Genomic DNA, 19,142 nt, shown 5'->3' with positions numbered 1-19,142 from the left:
AGAGACAGAACCAGACAGACTGACGGAATCGAGAATAAAAGCAAACTTGAATGTGGAAAATGAAAGTTACCAGAAGCACATACTACGCTAATAGTCAAGAGGCGACAGAAATCGACATTATTCCATAATGTGATGTATAATTGAAACATTTAATTTCCACAACTAGAAGATGAACTCGTTCAAAACAACCCATCAGGCTCGTACATTAGTTTGACCTTGTGACCCCTAGTGACCAAAGATAGTGACGATATCTCGTCTTTCTGAGACCTGTGATGCTGAGTTATTACAGTTTGACCTTTGCTCTGTGACCTATCTCGTTGATTTGACCTACTACACCGATGCCATTTCTGTAATAACGGAAAAAGTCTGAATGGCAAAATGGACAGAAAAGAAATATGGATTAATTTATGTGAGAGTCCGCCAGCCTTCGCCCTGGGCACAAGCGGGTCGGCCTTCCCAGCTGGATGCTCCTGCATGCTCCAGTGGTCCTGAAGACAGGTGGTGCAGGGAGGGAGAGAGAGGGAGAGACGGAGGGAGAAGGGTAGAGAGGGAGAGAGAGCGTGCTAGAGAGGAAGAGAGAGCGTAGGGAAGAGAGAGGGAGAGACGGAGGGAGAGGGGTAGAGAGGGGTAGAGAGGGAGAGAGAGCGTGCTAGAGAGGAAGAGAGAGCGTAGGGAAGAGAGAGAGAGGGAGAGACATGGAGGGTGATAAGAGGAAGGCAAAGGGGGATAGAGGTATGCTAGAAAGAGTGAAAGAATGTTCCCCAAGATTTGAAAATGTCTGCATGATGGGAGGATGTTGTGCAAGATGAATACGTCCGCTTGTTTGGAGAAAGTGATAACGTTTACATGGTTGGGTGACGAGTAGTCTGGTCTCGGAGGAGCTACACACACACACACACACACACACACACACACACACACACACACACACACACACACACACACACACACACACACACACACACACACACACAATTTAACACCACTACACCACAACTGAATCATTAAATCAACTGCATTGTTACTGATCTTCAGGAATTAATCCTCACCAGTGTTAAATCTTCATGTAAACTTTCCTTACATGTACACTGAAAAATACACAGTTGGGTTTACATTCTCTGACGTATCGCTCCAACGCCAAATAAAGGTGTAGTATACCTACCACCGTACGCCCGGCAGGACAGCACCACCCTGGAAGCGATCTCGTACGGCCCCACCACCTGACTTATCATGGTCTCGTATGCATCAAAGATCTCTAGGCTTCGAATCTCCTCTGTTAATTGAAAATAAATAAAATGTCATTCAGATATAATTAGTGATTGCATAATGTTTCAGATCATTGAAAACAACAAATAAAATTGTCATTTAGGTATAATTAGTGATTGTATAATGATTCAGATCATTGAAAACAAATAAAATTGTCATTTAGGTGTAATTAGTGATTGCATAATGATTCAGATCATTGTTGTGGTTGGTAACCTACCATGGACAGTCAGCTGGAGCAATGACATCAATGTTTGTGACGTCATGAAGTCAACCCGACAGGTATAGTTGCCAGCGTCCGCCAAAGTGATGTTCTCCACCTCCAAAAAACCCAATCGTGCCTAGACAAAATAAACATTTTATATTGGTAGTGATTGGGGAAATTCTAGAGATTGTTATTTGTCAATATTTATATGAACAGATGTTAGACGAAATCGAGTTTAACCCGCTGATCAACAGTTTTTATTAAGAAATTGAATTTGGAGGTTATCTTGAGAGGTTATCTTGAGATGATTTCGGGGCTTTAGTGTCCCCGCGTCCCGGTCCTCGACCAGGCCTCCACCCCCAGGAAGCAGCCCGTGACAGCTGACTAACACCCAGGTACCTATTTTACTGCTAGGTAACAGGGGGGGGGGGGGTTAGTTTTCCAGAAGCCATCTCAAACTCCTTATATCGTCTCATCATTTTCATAAACTTTATATAACCTACATTCACAAACGTCTTATAAGATCGCTGGGCTCACGATCAAGAAAATGCATGCTATTTTTTTAGTTGATTAGTCTAATCAGGCAAGATGCTATTTCTTTAGCTGAGTAGTCTAATCAAAATAAGTCTAGTTTTTCTCTAATCTTAAAATTATATTTTCTTACCATTTGAGTTATAGCACCATCATTACTAAATTGTTTTCCATCTCCTATTTAATCCCTTTTACAGGATTTTGATTTGATTTATATATATATATATATATATATATATATATATATATATATATATATATATATATATATATATATATATATATATGTCGTACCTAGTAGCCAGAACGCACTTCTCAGCCTATTATGCAAGGCCCGATTTGCCTAATAAGCCAAATTTTCTTGAATTAATATATTTTCTCTATTTTTTTCTTATGAAATGATAAAGCTATCCATTTCATTATGTATGAGGTCTATTGCTTTTTATTGGAGTTAAAATTAACGTAGATATATGACCGAACCTAACCAACCCTACCTAACCTAACTTAACCTATCTTTATAGGTTAGGTTAGGTTAGGCAGCCGAAAAAGTTAGGTTAGGTTAGGTAGGTTAGGTAGTCGAAAAAACATTAATTCATGAAAACTTGGCTTATTAGGCAAATCGGGCCGTGTATAGTAGGCTGAGAAGTGCGTTCTGGCTACTAGGTACGACATATATGTGTATATATATATATATATATATATATATATATATATATATATATATATATATATATATATATATATATAATCAGCACACATATGGGATTTTCCTCTCTGTATGGACATCATAATGAAAACAGTTACAATGACACCATCGAATTAAGCGATTGACCTGCGTATAATACTTGGTTTTTCGATATCTAAGTTGAATCAATCACCATTGGTGTTATTTCAGTGTCTTCCTCGTAACTTCTGCAGTCATACGAAATGCTCTAACATCTTGAGGGATTTTGTTTCTCGTGTTACTCTTGTCATATGTTTTGTGGTGTTTTTTCCACACCCGGAAACATATCACCCATACTGTGTGTTGCAACACTGACATAGATGTCTCAATTGGCCCAATAAAACTCCCTTGGAACATGCATACAAGTCTCAGTAATCAGAAAAATCCTTAGGAGTACACTAACATTGAACGTTGACCATATATGAACTGTCACATCTAAATCAAGTTAAACCTGCTGATCAACCATTTTTATTCAGACTATGAGCTTGGTATTGCATGGTATCGACCCGTCCGTCAGGGGTCGTGTGGAGGATGGTAGAGTGCCTCAGGTGCAGCGTTTCATGTTTGCATCATGTTCACCTGTATTGCAGACAATTAATTGATAGTATCTAATTCATGAAGAGATTCTCTTTTTTGTTTTCCCAGACAGTAATACTGATACCATGTTCTCTTGAGCGATGGTGATTTTATCGTTGTTTAGGAATTTAAAGCTTTTGTATATCAGTGATATTTGTTTCAGACATTTTGTGTTTCGTAAACATTGTTTCACACCGTTTATATCTCATACACTTTGGGTTTCATGCACTTTGGATCGTGATATTTTTTATCTTTGTATTCGTTTTATGTGTGAGTCATTAGTTAGTAAATATGTGGAATTCAGCATCACAAGTTAAGATAAATCTGTTTTGTCGTCTGTACTGCCTCATTGAGCATTGTATTCTGCACCCCGGATGATGTTGTTGTTGTTAAAGATTCGCTACTTGGAACAAGCAGTTCCAAGTAGCACGGGCTATGGTGAGCCCGTAACCCGGATGAAGTGCTTCAGCATTTTTCAGGAAAGTTTTGATTGTGAAATATTTCTCATCACCAGGAAACACTTTGCCATTTCAGGAACTAAGTTAATTTCATCACTATTGCAGTTCCAGTGGTTAAATAACTGAAGTTAAAATTGAATTAAAATCGAAAAGAATGTAATATATTTCCTATTTACATTAGAGTATAAATCACGACAACTGTACAGATAATTTTAAGTCTTCTTTTCCGAATATGTTTTAATTCTCTAATTACTAATTTGTTATAATTGATGCAACTGAGGCCTTTATCATCACCCCATCAACATCATCACCCACCTTTTCTTTGCAAGCATTATCTAACAAGTAATTAACCATATTGAAATTATTCATAATTAATTTCCACGAAGCATTATTATTTGCGGATAAATGTTTTAATATTTAATTGTAGTAAGTCGTTGAAATTCGTATATTGAGTGTCCACTTATTCACATGTCATATAACATTGAATATACATTGAAATCTTCAATTATTTTGTACCATGAGAATATTACAAAGTATTCATATGCAGGTCTGATAATAGTGGTAATTACTGTAATAAAAAACAAATAATTTTAATACAAAATATACCAAAAATACTTTAATACCGAATACTTAAAAAATAATGAAAACTGCACAATAATAATATTAATATTAGCACAATAATATGAAAGACAAACAAAAAGCAATTTCTTCCCAATAAACAGAAACGATATACATTTGTGAGTGTATTCATATGGGCGTCACGATGATTGACAGCTGTAACAGAGCGAGGAAGCTGGTTCCGGTGCTTCCCATTACAGTTTTGTTGATTGCCAGGAGGCACTAGAATACAGGAGAGGGGGCAGGATAACACTGATGGATGAAGGATACCACTGTGGAGGCAGGATAACACTGATGGAAGCAGCATAACACTGTGGAGGCAGGATAGCACTGATGAGGCAGAGTAACACTGATGGATGAAGGATAGCACTGTGGAGGCAGGATAACACTGATGGAAGCAGGATAACACTGTTGGGGCAGGATAACACTGATGGAGGCAGAGTAACACTGATGGATGAGGGATAGCACTGTGGAGGCAGGATAACACTGATGGAAGCAGGATAACATTGATGAAGGCAGGATAACACTGATGGATGAAGGATAGCACTGTGGAGTCAGTATAACACTCTGAAGGAAGCATAATACCACTGTGAATGAGACATGAAAACACTGTGATGGAGGGAGGCTAACGCTGTAGAGGGGGCAGGATAACCCTGTGGAGGCAGGCAGATTAACACCATGAAAGAATCAGGATACAACTGTGGAGAAGTCAGGGTAAAACTGGTGGAAGCAGCATAACACTGATGGAACGTGGATAGCACTGTGAAGAAGGCAGAATAACACTGTTGAAGTAAGATAACTCTGTAAAAAAGGCAGGATAATACTGTTAAGACAGGATAACACTGCGAGAAAAGGCAGTATGACACTGTGATTGAGGCAGGATATAAACGCAACTGAATGCACCTAGCAAATCTCTGCAACACAATTCCAAGGTTGTTGCAGGATAACATGCCTCTCAAGCGGCAGGATAATGACACGAAGGAGGTATGAAAATGACCCTGGCCCTCGCAGGATAATGACAGGACCTAAGTAGCATGATACAAGTGTGACTGCAGGCACTTAGTGACTTGTTATCGTGTTCTCTCATGTTAGAGACGTGTTATCTCGTGTTTTCTCGTGTTAGTACATGTTATCATGTGTTCTCGTGTTTTCTCGTGTTAGTACATGTTATCATGTGTTCTCTCGTGTTAGTGACATGTTATTTTGTGTTCTCTCGTGTTAGTGGCGAGTTATTTTGTGTTATCTCGTGTTAGTGGCATGTTATCTTATGTTCTCTCTTGTTAGAGACGTGTTATCTCGTGTTTTCTCGTGTTAGTACATGTTATCTTGTGTTCTCTCGTGTTAGTGGCTAGTTATTTTGTGTTATCTCGTGTTAGTGGCTATTTATTTTGTGTTATCTCGTGTTAGTGGCTAGTTATTTTGTGTTGTCTCGTGTTAGTGGCTATTTATTTTGTGTTATCTCGTGTTAGTGGCTAGTTATTTTGTGTTCTCTCGTGTTAGTGGCTATTTATTTTGTGTTATCTCGTGTTAGTGGCATGTTATTTTATGATCTCTCTTGTTAATGATGTGTTATTTTGTGTTTTCTCGTATTAGTGACATGTTATCTAGTGTTTCCTCGTGTTATCAACATGTTATCATGTGTTATCAACGTGTTATCTTGTCTTCTCTCGTATTATTCCTGTGCATGTCACCCTACACTCTCCCCTCGGGTGCTACAGTTTTGTGAATGTATATTATATACATTTATGTATCTTTTGAACACATGCTATGCAGACGAAAAATATTGCCGTAAATATTTATATATTTTGTTCTGTCATTGGCAGGGAATTGACAATATACATGGCCAACCTAGGACCGCCTCTCTGATACAGGTATTTTAATAATAGAACTTTCTGTCAACTAACTCTGTCACATACACACACACACACACACACACACACACACACACACACACACACACACACACACACACACACACACACACACACACAAACACACACATAGACTACCCTTCAGAATAGGTCACCACATCACTGCATTAGGCAGTGATGTGGTGGAGGCTGACTCCATTCACAATTTCAAATGTAGATATGATAGAACCCAGTAGGCTGTTAATTGACACCGGTTAATTAACAGTTGAGAGGCGGGACCAAAGAGCCAGAGCTCAACCCCCGCAACCACAATTAGATGAGTACAACTAGGTAAGCACACAAATAGGCTATGAGTTTTTGCTTTAAACAACTGTCAGCTAGAAAGGCGGGGTCCAAGAGCTGATTCTCAATCCTGCAGATAGAAATAGGTAAGAACACATACAGTCACACACAAAGAGAGTCAAAGGGATGTTACAAAGAACATTTTTACCGTAAGAGTAGTGAACAAATAGAATGAACTAAAGGGAGAGAGAGTTAAAACGACCTCAGTAAATACCTTCAAAAGAACCTATAACGAAAAACGAGTGTCTAACTTCACTGTATTTGGCAACGAACGACCAGTAAGGCGGGACTCAGGAGTTAGCACTCGACCTTGTTAAACACATTTTGGTCTCATATTTAGACGATTACACACAAATCAAGTCTTAGCAATGTCTTTTAATAAGTTTATTTTGTTAAACGTCGTCGTCCCTTCACCTTCTAGTGTGTGGTCTGGTCAACTTACTTTAGCCACGTGACTCATCGTCTGTTTAATAAGTTTACTTCGTGTCATATCGCAAAATTGACGAGTATCCCTCGCACCGTGTTCAGATGTAAACCGCTTGTTCTAAACCGTTCAGCGTACGTTCCTGGGATAACAATTACCTCATCGAGCAGCGTAAACCAATAAAATTTGGCAAAAGCACCGAATTTTTCCATCAAACGGACCCGAGAAAATATTGACGCTAAGAAAACCCTCTGCGGAAACTTTAGAACTGCGGAAAATTATTCGAGTTTTTGCTTTGATCTCAATAGGCAGGTCATTAAGGACAGGTGGTGGTGGTGAGCAGGTGGGATGATGAGCAGGTGTCGTGTTGCACAAGCCCGGTAATAAGCAGGTGGAGTAGCACATATACTTGTGAGATTAGATGTGGAGTTAGATGCAATAATACAGTGGTAGACAGATGCAGTAATGGACAGATACAGCTTTGGGTAAAAGCTTTAGTAGACAGGTGCATTTGTGGAAAAATGCATTGGTAGATAGATGCCGTGGCAGTGAAATGCAGCGGTGTACAGATACACTGGTGGAAATGTAGGTGCAGTGATGAATAGATGAATTGATGGGCAGATTGCGTGGTGGATAGATGAGGTAGTGAAGAGTTTCAGTGTTGCATAGGTGTGGTGATGAGCATCTCAAACTAGCTGATCGCTAAATACTCGACAAGCTTGTTTGGTTTGGATGGAGAATGTGTGGATGGATGGATGAATGTGGTTGGTGAATAGGGGCATCTTTATTGTTAGTGGACAGGTTTGTATATCTTATCAAAGATTAAACCCAGAGATTGGAATACATAATGAGGTATTCTATATGCAAATGAGCTCCCGCAATATTTTCACAATGAGCCTCATGGGATCCTTTATCAAAATAAAGTCACCGCAATCTTTAATTGTTGTGGAGCAAGTTAGTGCCCTCTTGTGACCAATTCTTAAGATGAGTCTTTCTCAGTACTCCCAACTTGTACTGGGAAATGATATTCAAATAAATCAAATTAATTAAAATTTAAAACTAAATAGTGGACATGTGAGTTTTCACTCTTGTGTTGAAGATTTAAAATAAAAGAGGGTTTTCTCTATATTATAAACATACAAATTTTAGACAATTTTAGATTGTTTTAGAATAATCAAATTATTCGTTGCTAAATTTTTGCATGAGAAAAATGTTTTTCTTGAGTAAAACAACAAATAAAATCCAATGAGATTGCTAATTTCTCATTCATTATTTTCAATTTGAGTCGAAATTTTTATACAACGAGTAAAGACTGAAGTAGCTGATTACATCTTGGAAGGAGTTTGGAAGAATAGGAACCATCTTTCTTCCAGTAAACGAAGAGATATCGACTCCTTCGACGACACCCAGGTGGAGGAGGCCAGAAGAAATGCTCCCACAGAGACAGGCCACAAGGAAAATTTTCTCCTGGAGAAAGTAATAAGTTCAGAAGTATAATGTCCTTAAACAACTCACCAAGAAGGAAGCACTTGCTAGTTCACGATCATCGAAGACAGTAAATTAACACATTTTCTGGCATAATTTCTTGAATGTGTGTTACACTGAGAGATGTTTTGAAACACTTCGTAAACTCCACCTGAGAAATGGTGGTAGAGCATATACGTAATTTGCTGTGAAGGTCTACACTATCAACGTGACAATGCGAGGGAAATGACATCTCGTGGGAGCTGTGAGGTATGCTGACAATATGTAGGAGCAGTTTGGTTATTGCTGAAGGGATGCACCAGTGTTGTGTTTTGACCTCAGCATGGATCTGGCGGAGAGACAGATGATATCCTACCAACTCAGTTGGTAGGATATCAGTTGATAAACTGATATCCTACTTTCTGATAGGCTTTCCTATCTTTCTGATAGGCTTTCCTTTCAACTGAAAGCCTACTGATAGGCTTTCAGTTGATAAACTAAATTGATAATTGAAAAATTCTCGTCTCATGGGCCACCACTTCTTACCAGCCCTGTCTATTGCTTTCCACCTGCCCATTGCCACCCTTCCCCATCACCAAGCTTACCTTCCACCAACCATCAAACCACCACGCCTGCCCTTACCTTGCCTGGTTACCTTGCCTTGATTCCGGGGGACAAGATTACCGTTGAACACCACAACATTTGTCCCACTGTCTCAGACCTCTTATATTCCTGCCCACCGACTCCCTGGCGAACTTGTGAGGGTACACAACAGCCCTTAATGTGTCCCCGGTTTGATTCCCGCCTAGGGCGAGATGTTTTAAGCAAGTTTACTTACATCTAATGCAACTGTTCACCTAGCATTAAATAGCTTCCTGGGAGTTAGGCAACTGTTTTGGTTCGCATCTTTGGGAAGGTCAGTCATAGGCTTTCTTGCTCCGGTACCTTGACACCAAGTTCTACCTGTTTATCATTCTCACTTCACTTATGTATTTTCTTACACTCTCCTGCCTCACCTGAACAGCAATACACAGCTTTAGACCTCCTGTTAATTAACCTAATCCCGCAACACAACAGGCAAGATTGACTCCTTGGACCCAATCCTGTTTCGATCTTCCCTTATTCCAAGAAACCCTGTTGAAAAAAACTACGAAGTCGAGCTTCAGAGCTGTAGCTCGATCCCCGCAGACACACAATTAGACACACACACTGTGTCAACAAAGACATCCATGCCAATCCGAACAATAGCGCTCCAACCTCTTCAATCAGACCGAAACAAAATAAAAATGATCCAATTCATCTCAACGCGAAAATAAACCGCGAATCGGTAAACAATTCCCTGCCGGTCGAGATGAAATTGGAATAGAGATGCATGGAAGTTCTTGTTATCTTGAGATGATTTCGGGGCTTTTAGTGTCCCCGCGGCCCGGTCCTCGACCAGGCCTCCACCCCCAGGAAGCAGCCCGTGACAGCTGACTAGCACCCAGGTACCTATTTTACTGCTTGGTAACAGGGGCATAGGGTGAAAGAAACTTTGCCCAATGTTTCTCGCCGGCGCCTGGGATCGAACCCAGGACCACAGGATCACAAGTCCAGCGTGCTGTCCGCTCGGCCGACCGGCTCCTGTGGTGTTTCCTGTGGTCATTTAACACGCTTGTCTGGGTGAGCGATGATAGTGATTGATAAGTCAGATAATACAGCCAATAACGAGACGTCTTTTTTGGCCTTGCCTAGTTTAGGTTCATTGTTATTTATTCGTTAGCTTCGCTCCTCCTCGCAGTGATTCAGCCGGAGAGTAAACTATCACATACATAATGTTTATACATAGGAAAGTGTTGAAAGAAGTATACATTTTTTTCATTTATTTGTATTATTAATTTAATTGTTATCATATCTTAGCCACTCGTCATCTCCTAGTTCCTTGTCCTCATATCCCAGCACTTTGTCCTAATATATCAGCCCCTTGTCCTTATATCCCAGCTCCTTGTCCTCATATCCCAGCTCCTTGTCCTCATATCCCAGCTCCTTGTCCTCATATCCCAGCTCCTTGTCCTCATATCCCAGCTCCTTGTCCTCATATCCCAGCTCCTTGTCCTCATATCCCAGCTCCTTGTCTTCATATACCACTTCTTTGTCATTTATTTGTCAATTTGATTAATAGTAAAAGTTTGATGGAGCACTATCAGATTCTGGATTACACACAAACACACACACACACACAAACACACACACACACACACACACACACACACACACACACACACACACACACACACACACACACACAGGGAGGGAGGCTGACTCCATACACAGTTTCAAATGTAGATATGATAGAGCCCAGTAGGCTCAGGAATCTGTACACCAGTTGATTGACAGTTGAAAGGTGGGACCAAAGAGCCAAAGCTCAACCCCCGCAAGCACAAATAGGTGAGTACACACATACACACACACACACACACACACACACACACACACACACACACACACACACACACACACACACACACACACACACACACACACGCAGGTATATATGTATTTGCAAATTATTATAACTTTCAGTCCAAAATTAATCCCATGAGAGGGTTCTGCTGTTGCAAAGTGAAATAATATTCACTAATTAATCTGAAGAGCCTACATTAGTGAAGGTGAGTGAAGAGCCTACATTAGTGAAGGTGAGTGAAGAACCTACATTAGTGAAGGTGAGTGAAGAGCCTCTTAGACTCCCAGTGACACTCAATAACGCTCCTTGATCAAGAATATTATCAACGATGTTTTAACGTATATACATTTTAGCATTGGTTGCACTTGATAATTATTGCCTATAGTGTTTCCTAATTGTCTGAGGTGGTTGACGCACCAGATTCTTTCAGTTGATAACCTAAATTGATAATTGAAAAACTAAATCTTGCATTTATACAATTTGATTTCGTTGGTCTTTGTTAGATTTGGTCATATTAGTGGTTCTATGCCTGACTGTATTTGTGTATGTGTGTATAAGAACGTACGTGTGCATATGTATGTTTCTTGGGGTTTTCACATGGTATGGAACTTTGCAAAATGAATTTAACACTTTTAACCTGCATGGCGAATTTTCTTAAGTGCAGCTTAGCACCCTCGGAGGCAGAGGGAGTCTGAATACAAATAATAAAACATGAAAATACAATCTGTATAGATATACAGAGAGGAAAGATGGTAACTCCTGGCAAGAAATACACCGGTTATGTGGCCCTGCATTATCATTTGACAGACAGATTGGACGGGGCTTGAACTGTCAGCTCTCTATTGGTTGTGCTGAATGAAGGACCTAATCTTGAATATTTGCATTCACCCAATCTTGGGTGAATAATCTTGGTAATAATTGGGTGAATGTGTTTGATTGAAATTGAAATTGAAATAAGTTTATTGAGGTAAAATACACACAAAGGGATGAGGTAGCTCAAGCTATTCTCACCCCGTTACATGTGTTTGATGTGAAGTTCATCTTCTATGTCGAGTCGCTTATTATTACTGTATCCAATAATTGCTGTAGTGTTACTGGTCTTTGGTTATGATCTGGTTGTGTGTAGAATGTTGTTGTTGTTGTTAAAGATTCGCTACCTGGAACAAAGTTCCTAGCAGCACGGGCTATGGTGAGCCCGTAGTGTGTGTGTAGAAGTGGCGTGATACACAAGGAAGTAATCACAATATAACGTTGTATATCTGTTAGAAAATTATTGGAGTATGATGGGGGATTGAACCAGCGTCCTGGGCGCTCCCAGGATGGGATTTATGATAGCAATTTGTGGATTGTACATTGTCAGACGCCTTGCAAAAGATGTCTTGCCAATATACTGAGAACATTGCAGTTGTCAGTCCCAGTTATGCATGTAAATATATAAAGAACATAACCTTCAATGCGTTGTGTGTGCGTGGTGTTCAGAATGTTCTTCATGAACAAGTTAGAAGTTAAGTTAGAAATTCTCCTTCGAAATCCTTGGAGCCACACAAAATTAGTTTTAGCAAAATAGTTTTATAGACCTACTTGAGAGAGTAGATACAGTTGGATTTCAACAAACACTGAAGGACACAGGAACCAGAGGAGACATGATTCAGATATAGAAGATACTAAGCGTAATAGACACAATGCACAACAAGAGGAAAATATTTTCTCGTTAAATCAAAACATACCCCGGCAAACATCCGGCAACCAGGAGGCCTGGTCGACGACCGGGCCGCGGGGACGCTAAGCCCCGGAAGCACCTCAAGGTAACCTCAAGGTAAGGTACCCACAGAGATGTAAGGATATAGTCGTTCAGTGGACGCATGGAATGGACTTAGAGAAAAGGTAGCAGAGAAGCTCAAACAAAACACCACTTCAGAAGTAGACATGAACAAAATGAACGAATAAAGTTTCTAGAAATACCCACAAGAGGACAGGTGAGCCTCAAAGGTGAATCCTCTCTACCAACAAGTACCATGCTAAGAGTGCATAACACTACACTATTCTCATTATTACTACTATCCCCTACACCTTACTTTCCTCATCAGCTCTCTCTTGCCTATTTATTGCCTGTCCCTACCAGTCCTCATCACAATCGACTTGAGAATGGTCCAGGACGGACCGAAACGTCGTCGTCCCTTCAACTTCTAGTGTGTGGTCTGGTCAACACTATGCTAAGAATTATTAAGTAAAGCACACACACACATTCACTCGGCTCCGCTCATCGCACTCTCACTTCCCAAACACACTCAATATTTCCTCGCACTCTCGCACCCTTATGCACTCATTATTGCCTCACACCAACCAAACAATGTCTTTAATCACAAACTAATTTCACTTCCACCACCCGGTAGCCACAGACAAACAGCCGGACCCATCAACACCAACGGTGCAGTTATGCAATTTAACTTCTCACGACTCCCACCGTTGTCAGGGTAACGAATACCGAATGAGTTTATTTGTATTCTTTTGCTCTATAAATGGACGAATTAATGAAATAAAGAAAAAGGTCATTAAAAGTCAAAATGACTTTTGAGAATAAACAAGTTTTGTCAGCAACTCTGAAATAAGATATTTTAAATATTTTACATGTTTAAAGACTAGAATAAATAGGTAATTAGTGAAGAGAGGTGAGGTACGCGTGAGGGCAATGTAGATATAAGAGAGAAAGAGAGAGAGAGAGAGAGAGAGAGAGAGAGAGAGAGAGAGAGAGACATAATACTTCATCACTTTAGACCATCATAACCTCGAACCGCTGACAACATTAACACCAGGCTGCCGCTCAACCTACCGAACCACCAACACTCCTTAATTAATAACAAAGGATTACAGAGACACGTAAAGTTCCAGTTGGACAGGAGATAGATGTCTCTGAAATCCTTCTTTATTATGGGCTGCTGGTGGCTCAGTAGGCAGAGCTTCGAACTAGTGTTTATGTGGACCGCGGTTCGAGTCCCCGATGGCCCTCTGAGGGGGGGTTATAGAGTTTAATATATGTGCTTGGAGGCCATTCAAGCCTTGCTCGCAAATGTACTCAGTGCGACCCCTAGCTTGTTCAGATATTTGATGAAATATCTGGGCCACAAACCACCACGAGTGTGGTCGGGTGTTGGTTGGTCACGGAATTTGTGCAGATAGGTTTCATGACCAACCAACACTTATGGACAATCGCTGATGCAGTGATCAGAGTACCAGGACTGTTGATGGGGAGACCCCTGGCGGCCAGGGTTCGAATCCTCAGAGGGTTCATAGCGTTAAAGTGATATATTTATATACATATATATATATATATATATATATATATATATATATATATATGTATATATATATATATATATATATATATATATCGCTAAAATACATAATTAGTATTGAGTAGTATATAAATTATTCACAAGGTGTTACATATATATAAAATCTTTATTGTTTTGTATAATAGGAAATATCAGCTTATAATTAAACAAAAAGCTTTTAAGAGTATTAGTTCTCGTGTATGATGATAATGAAGTTAACAAAAACATGTATTACTGACGCAAAAGAAATATCAGATTAAAAATTCATTTCTAAATACTAGACATAAAAGTTGAGTAAACAACACCGCTTGTTTGCTTTAATGTTTTTAATGGTAATTGGAAATGGTTGTGTTGATATTAATGCAGTGTGTGTGTGTGTGTGTGTGTGTGTGTGTGTGTGTGTGTGTGTGTGTGTGTGTGTGTGTGTGTGTGTGCATTGTATTAAAACAAATGGATTTTCCCTGAGGAATCATCCCTCTTTAAAGATGCCATACACTTAGAGAGACCACCGTGATACAGCGATCACCAGGCGTGTGAGTGGGGAGAGACATAGGGAGGTGGGTAGTGACATGGGTAAGGACATGGGTAGAGACATGGGGAGGAAGAGGAGGAGGAAGAAGGGATGCTAGAAAGAGGTTGCTCTCTCCCCTGAAACTCTGAACGCTCTCCAGGGCGCACCAGGTGAGTGAGTGTGAGTGATTTAGGAAGAGCACAAGAGAGAGAGCGAAGGCCAGCCAACTTACCCTGAAGTTGGGGATGGTTTCGAGGGTGAAGCGTGACCTCCTACCGAGGCGGGAGTTCTCATGGACCTTGTGGTGCCCTCGCGAGGTCTCTCTGGCGTCGAAGCTGTCGAAGAACCAGGAGAGAAGCCAGTATGTTCAGTATAACACCACCATATACTCCTATATTATATTTATACACGTTAATGCTTACAATCTATACTAATTCTTCATATAATATCAATCACAACATTGATTTATCAAGCTTATTAATCAATATTACTATCATGTTAAACTCTCACATCATAAGAAACATATAATTCTATTGAGCATCATTAGATCACATTCTCACATCTATAAACTCTTTATATCACAATTTACATCACTCTATGACTGGAAGTTAAGTTTAGTGTACCTGTAAAATGGTTTAGTAGCTTCATCCTTGTACCAGAGTATAAGAGTGGGTCTGTCCACCGTCGCTGGAAGTTCACATGGTAACTTGGCAGTGCGGCCAGCCAGGGTCACCCTCGACACTGTGGTGGTGGCTGGGGGGAAGGAGAAGGCAAGAGCAACGGTTATCTTGAGGTTATCTTGAGATGATTTCGGGGCTTTAGTGTCCCCGCGGCCCGGTCCTCGACTAGGCCTCTACCCCCAGGAAGCAGCCCGTGACAGCTGACTAACACCCAGGTACCTATTTACTGCTAGGTAACAGGGGCATTCAGGGTGAAAGAAACTTTGCCCATTTGTTTCTGCCTCGTGCGGGAATCGAACCCGCGCCACGGTGTTAGTGATTTCGGAGAGGATTAGATTGGGTGCAGGTAGGTCAGACAGGATTACACTGGCTGTATGACTCAAAGGTTAACCATATTATTAAAACGTTCGACAGGAACTTTATTGTCACCGCTCACGAAGCGGAGGAATCAGTCCTAGAAGACATTACCGATAGAAACGAGTCTCTTAACCACAGCTTTCAGAACGTCGGGTTAATAATGTGCTGTGATAGCAAGACTATCATCACCTGCTGATGATAAGCAGCTTGCCTGTCCTTAGTGTCTCCCGACACTAAGCAAAAACGCCTTTAAATAGACGAATTTCGTCTATGCCTTCACCTGCTCACTATGAGACTGTCAGCTCAAATGTTCTCAATATATAGGCAAGACAACGACGCGTTTTTGAAGGCGCCTGACAATGCACAAACATCAAGGCCCAATCAAGAAATATATAGTCTTAACACAACCACATCATCACCAAACACAATATTACCTTCTATATCATTTCTGGCATTGTAAAGCCACAAAAATGACTGGTGTTATGGGAAATCTTTTTTCTAAGCTGTAAGGAACCATTATAATGCATATCTTAGAACACTGAGGATTTATGAAATTGAAATATTGACATTAAAAATAAGAAATAAGCTTATCTACTAAATGTCCCCTTCATTTTGATCTAACTTCCTCAGTGCTACACTGATTCCTCTGAACTGAAGAATACACTGTAATTAATTCTGCCTCGACTCTCAGTTCTGTCAACAAATGGCATTTGGGTCTTCAATTAGTTCTATACTTGCTAATTTATTCATGGACTCACGTAAAGCTGGATTATTTTCGTAACAATGATGAAGTCTTAATCATCACGCCTTCTCATACGAAATGATTTTAGAAACAGACTTGATTAAGTTTAACAATGCAGTTGACCTTTGAAATAGAAACTTGGATTTCTAGGCATTAATAAGATTGTGGTACACCAAATTTTAACTTTTTCATAAAGCCTTTCTACAAAAAGAACATTATTCCCTTTTAGTCTCAATATAATAATTGAACGAAGTATAGAGACGATTTTCTCAAGAATTTAGGAATTTGTATTAATTTTTTAGCGAGAATTAACACGTCATTGATTAATTCCCAAACTCTAAATGACCTTCATTCATCTTATGGAAACGTAGAACGTAAACAATAACATTGATCAGTAAACAAAAACATTGATCAGTAAACAATAACATTGTAACAATAACATTGTAACAATAACACATAACTAGACAGTAAACAAACTATACAACAGCAGTGAAGTCAGTATAGAGGTTGTACCACAGGCATCCACAACAGTCAGCTCTCTCGTCACAAGCAGAGCTGACAATGCCACCACTGTAGGTGTGTGCACTATGTAATGTGACGGCTTAACTTGCCGTAACAACCCGAGATTTGGATGAGAGAGAATTTACAAACATAACAACGCTATGTTGACAATACCTGCTACACATGTGCAGGTGTTGTGAGACCCACATGCGTCAACCAGGAGAAACACCCCATCAACTTCTGGAATGCCGAACATGTCGACAAATAAAGCCAAATTTGGGGATTTTGTATGGATTCACCAACCACAACAACACCATTGAACAGCAAGAGGTTAAATACATAGTGCTGTTCATATTACTTAATTGCTTCTGAAAACATATATGAAAAACATGATCCTATACATCTTTCATCTCAACGCCCTGTTACATCATTGACTCCATCCCACCTTATCCTCCCTGACCTGACCCCACCCCCTCACCTTAACCTACTGACCATGTCCGATTGGTCAAGTCCCAAGTCCGATTAGACTTGACAAAGGCCGAAACATCTACGCACACAGTTTCTCAGGAACTTTTTTTGCTAGTTAATCGATACACATCAAGGCCAGAGAAGGGAATCGAGCGAAATATTTCATCTTAATTTTTAGAGAGTCTGTCAGAAAGGTCAAATACGCTTTTATATAGAAAAAGTTTACGCCCACATAACGCAAGTCAGTGTTAGGCGTAATCTGTTCACCTGTGATAATTTTTGGTCTTGAAATGTCGGCGATGATAAAAAAATGATCTAATGTGATTTGTCACCTTATTCAGAGTTTGGTCCAGGCTAACCAGTGTTATTGACCGTTCAGAGACAAGCACCAGGCAAGCACCAGTCAAGAAGCAAGCAAGCATTAGGCAAGCACCCCCCACCAGATCATATTTCATTTGATTTCTTCCTTTCAAACGAACATTTCAAGATCACCCATTACTGTGGGCATGGCCAAGCGTACCGAACTCAATTTTCCCACTGGCAATGGAGTTAATTTTTTTCCAGACTAAATGGGTCTTGTACGCCTTTGGACAGAGTAGGCAAAGTCGGTCACTAGGTAGGGGAACATCGCGGAGTTAGCTGCTGGACTCAACATCTGGTCGTTTCCAAAAAATTCCGGGACCAATTCTGTACCCACTCGACCGAGGTATGGAAGTCAGCATTTTTAATGAAAAACAATTTGTAACAGTTCGAATGGTTGCCAAGTGCATGCATGTGTGCGCGCGCGTATGTGTGTGTGTGTGTATGCAAATGCATTTGTGTGTTTGTGTGTGTGTTCCTGAGGCGTTTTTAATTTTTTTTTTTAAGTGTTGTGTTCTGTGATGCATTTTCTTGCTGGAGTTTTTTCAATAAAGTTGGTATCCTTAATAAGTTTTTTTTTCAAAATATTTCTTGATAACTCGCGCTGGCTGTGAGTACTTCCTGGATTTTCTACGGTAGAAATTGCCTTAAAAAAAATCTTCGTCCGATTTCATATTCCTTTCAGTATCTTGTATATAATGATCATGTCCTCTTTCCTCTAGTGTTGTTAGGTTGTTAGATTCTCTCCTCTTAGTCCGTCCTTAGAGTTTAGTTTTCTTAGATCAGGTACTTGTTTACCTGCATATATTTGTGAATATTTTTATCTTAGTGGGCTTCATGACTGTCGGGTTCTAGCACATGCTGTGTTAAGAGTCTTGAACGAATCTATGTTTAGGTTCTTAGATGCCTTATGTAGCCTTATATCCCTGATCACGTGTGTGTGTGTGTGTGTGTGTGTGTGTGTGTGTGTGTTCACCTAATTGTGTTTGCGGGGGTTGAGCTCTGGCTCTTTGGTCCCGCCTTTCAACCGTCAATCAACACGTGTACAGGGTCCTGAGCCTATTGGGCTCTATCATGTCTACACTTGAAACTGTGTATGGAGTCAGCCTCCACCACATCACTGCCTAATGCATTCCATTTGTCAACCACTCTGACACTAAAAAAGTGTGTGTGTGTGTGTGTGTGTGTGTGTGTGTGTGTGTGTGTGTGTGTGTGTGTGTGTGTCCTCACCTAATTGTGCTTGCGTGGGTTGAGCTCTGGCTCTTTGGTCCC

The 19,142-nt window shown here is 40.2% G+C and overlaps 1 protein-coding gene across 2 annotated transcripts in view; it reads right to left on the bottom strand.

Annotated features, from left to right (window-relative positions):
- Nucleotides 1-19,142, bottom strand: part of LOC123753211 (protein turtle-like) — a 142,649-nt gene that overhangs the window by 35,138 nt on the left and 88,369 nt on the right. For both annotated transcript variants that reach the window (XM_069336263.1, XM_069336264.1), the window contains exons 3-6: nucleotides 15,386-15,515; nucleotides 14,995-15,097; nucleotides 1,484-1,604; nucleotides 1,163-1,273 (exon numbers count right to left, since the gene is read on the bottom strand). In XM_069336263.1, coding sequence (XP_069192364.1) covers nucleotides 1,163-1,273; nucleotides 1,484-1,604; nucleotides 14,995-15,097; nucleotides 15,386-15,515 — 465 coding nt within the window. The remainder of the gene's footprint in view (nucleotides 1-1,162; nucleotides 1,274-1,483; nucleotides 1,605-14,994; nucleotides 15,098-15,385; nucleotides 15,516-19,142) is intronic.

The sequence above is a fragment of the Procambarus clarkii genome, chromosome 35 (genome assembly GCF_040958095.1).
Source record: "Procambarus clarkii isolate CNS0578487 chromosome 35, FALCON_Pclarkii_2.0, whole genome shotgun sequence".
NCBI lineage: Eukaryota > Metazoa > Arthropoda > Malacostraca > Decapoda > Cambaridae > Procambarus > Procambarus clarkii.
The sequence above is the reverse complement of the archived record's forward strand: the minus strand, read 5'-3'. Positions and strand labels throughout refer to the sequence as shown.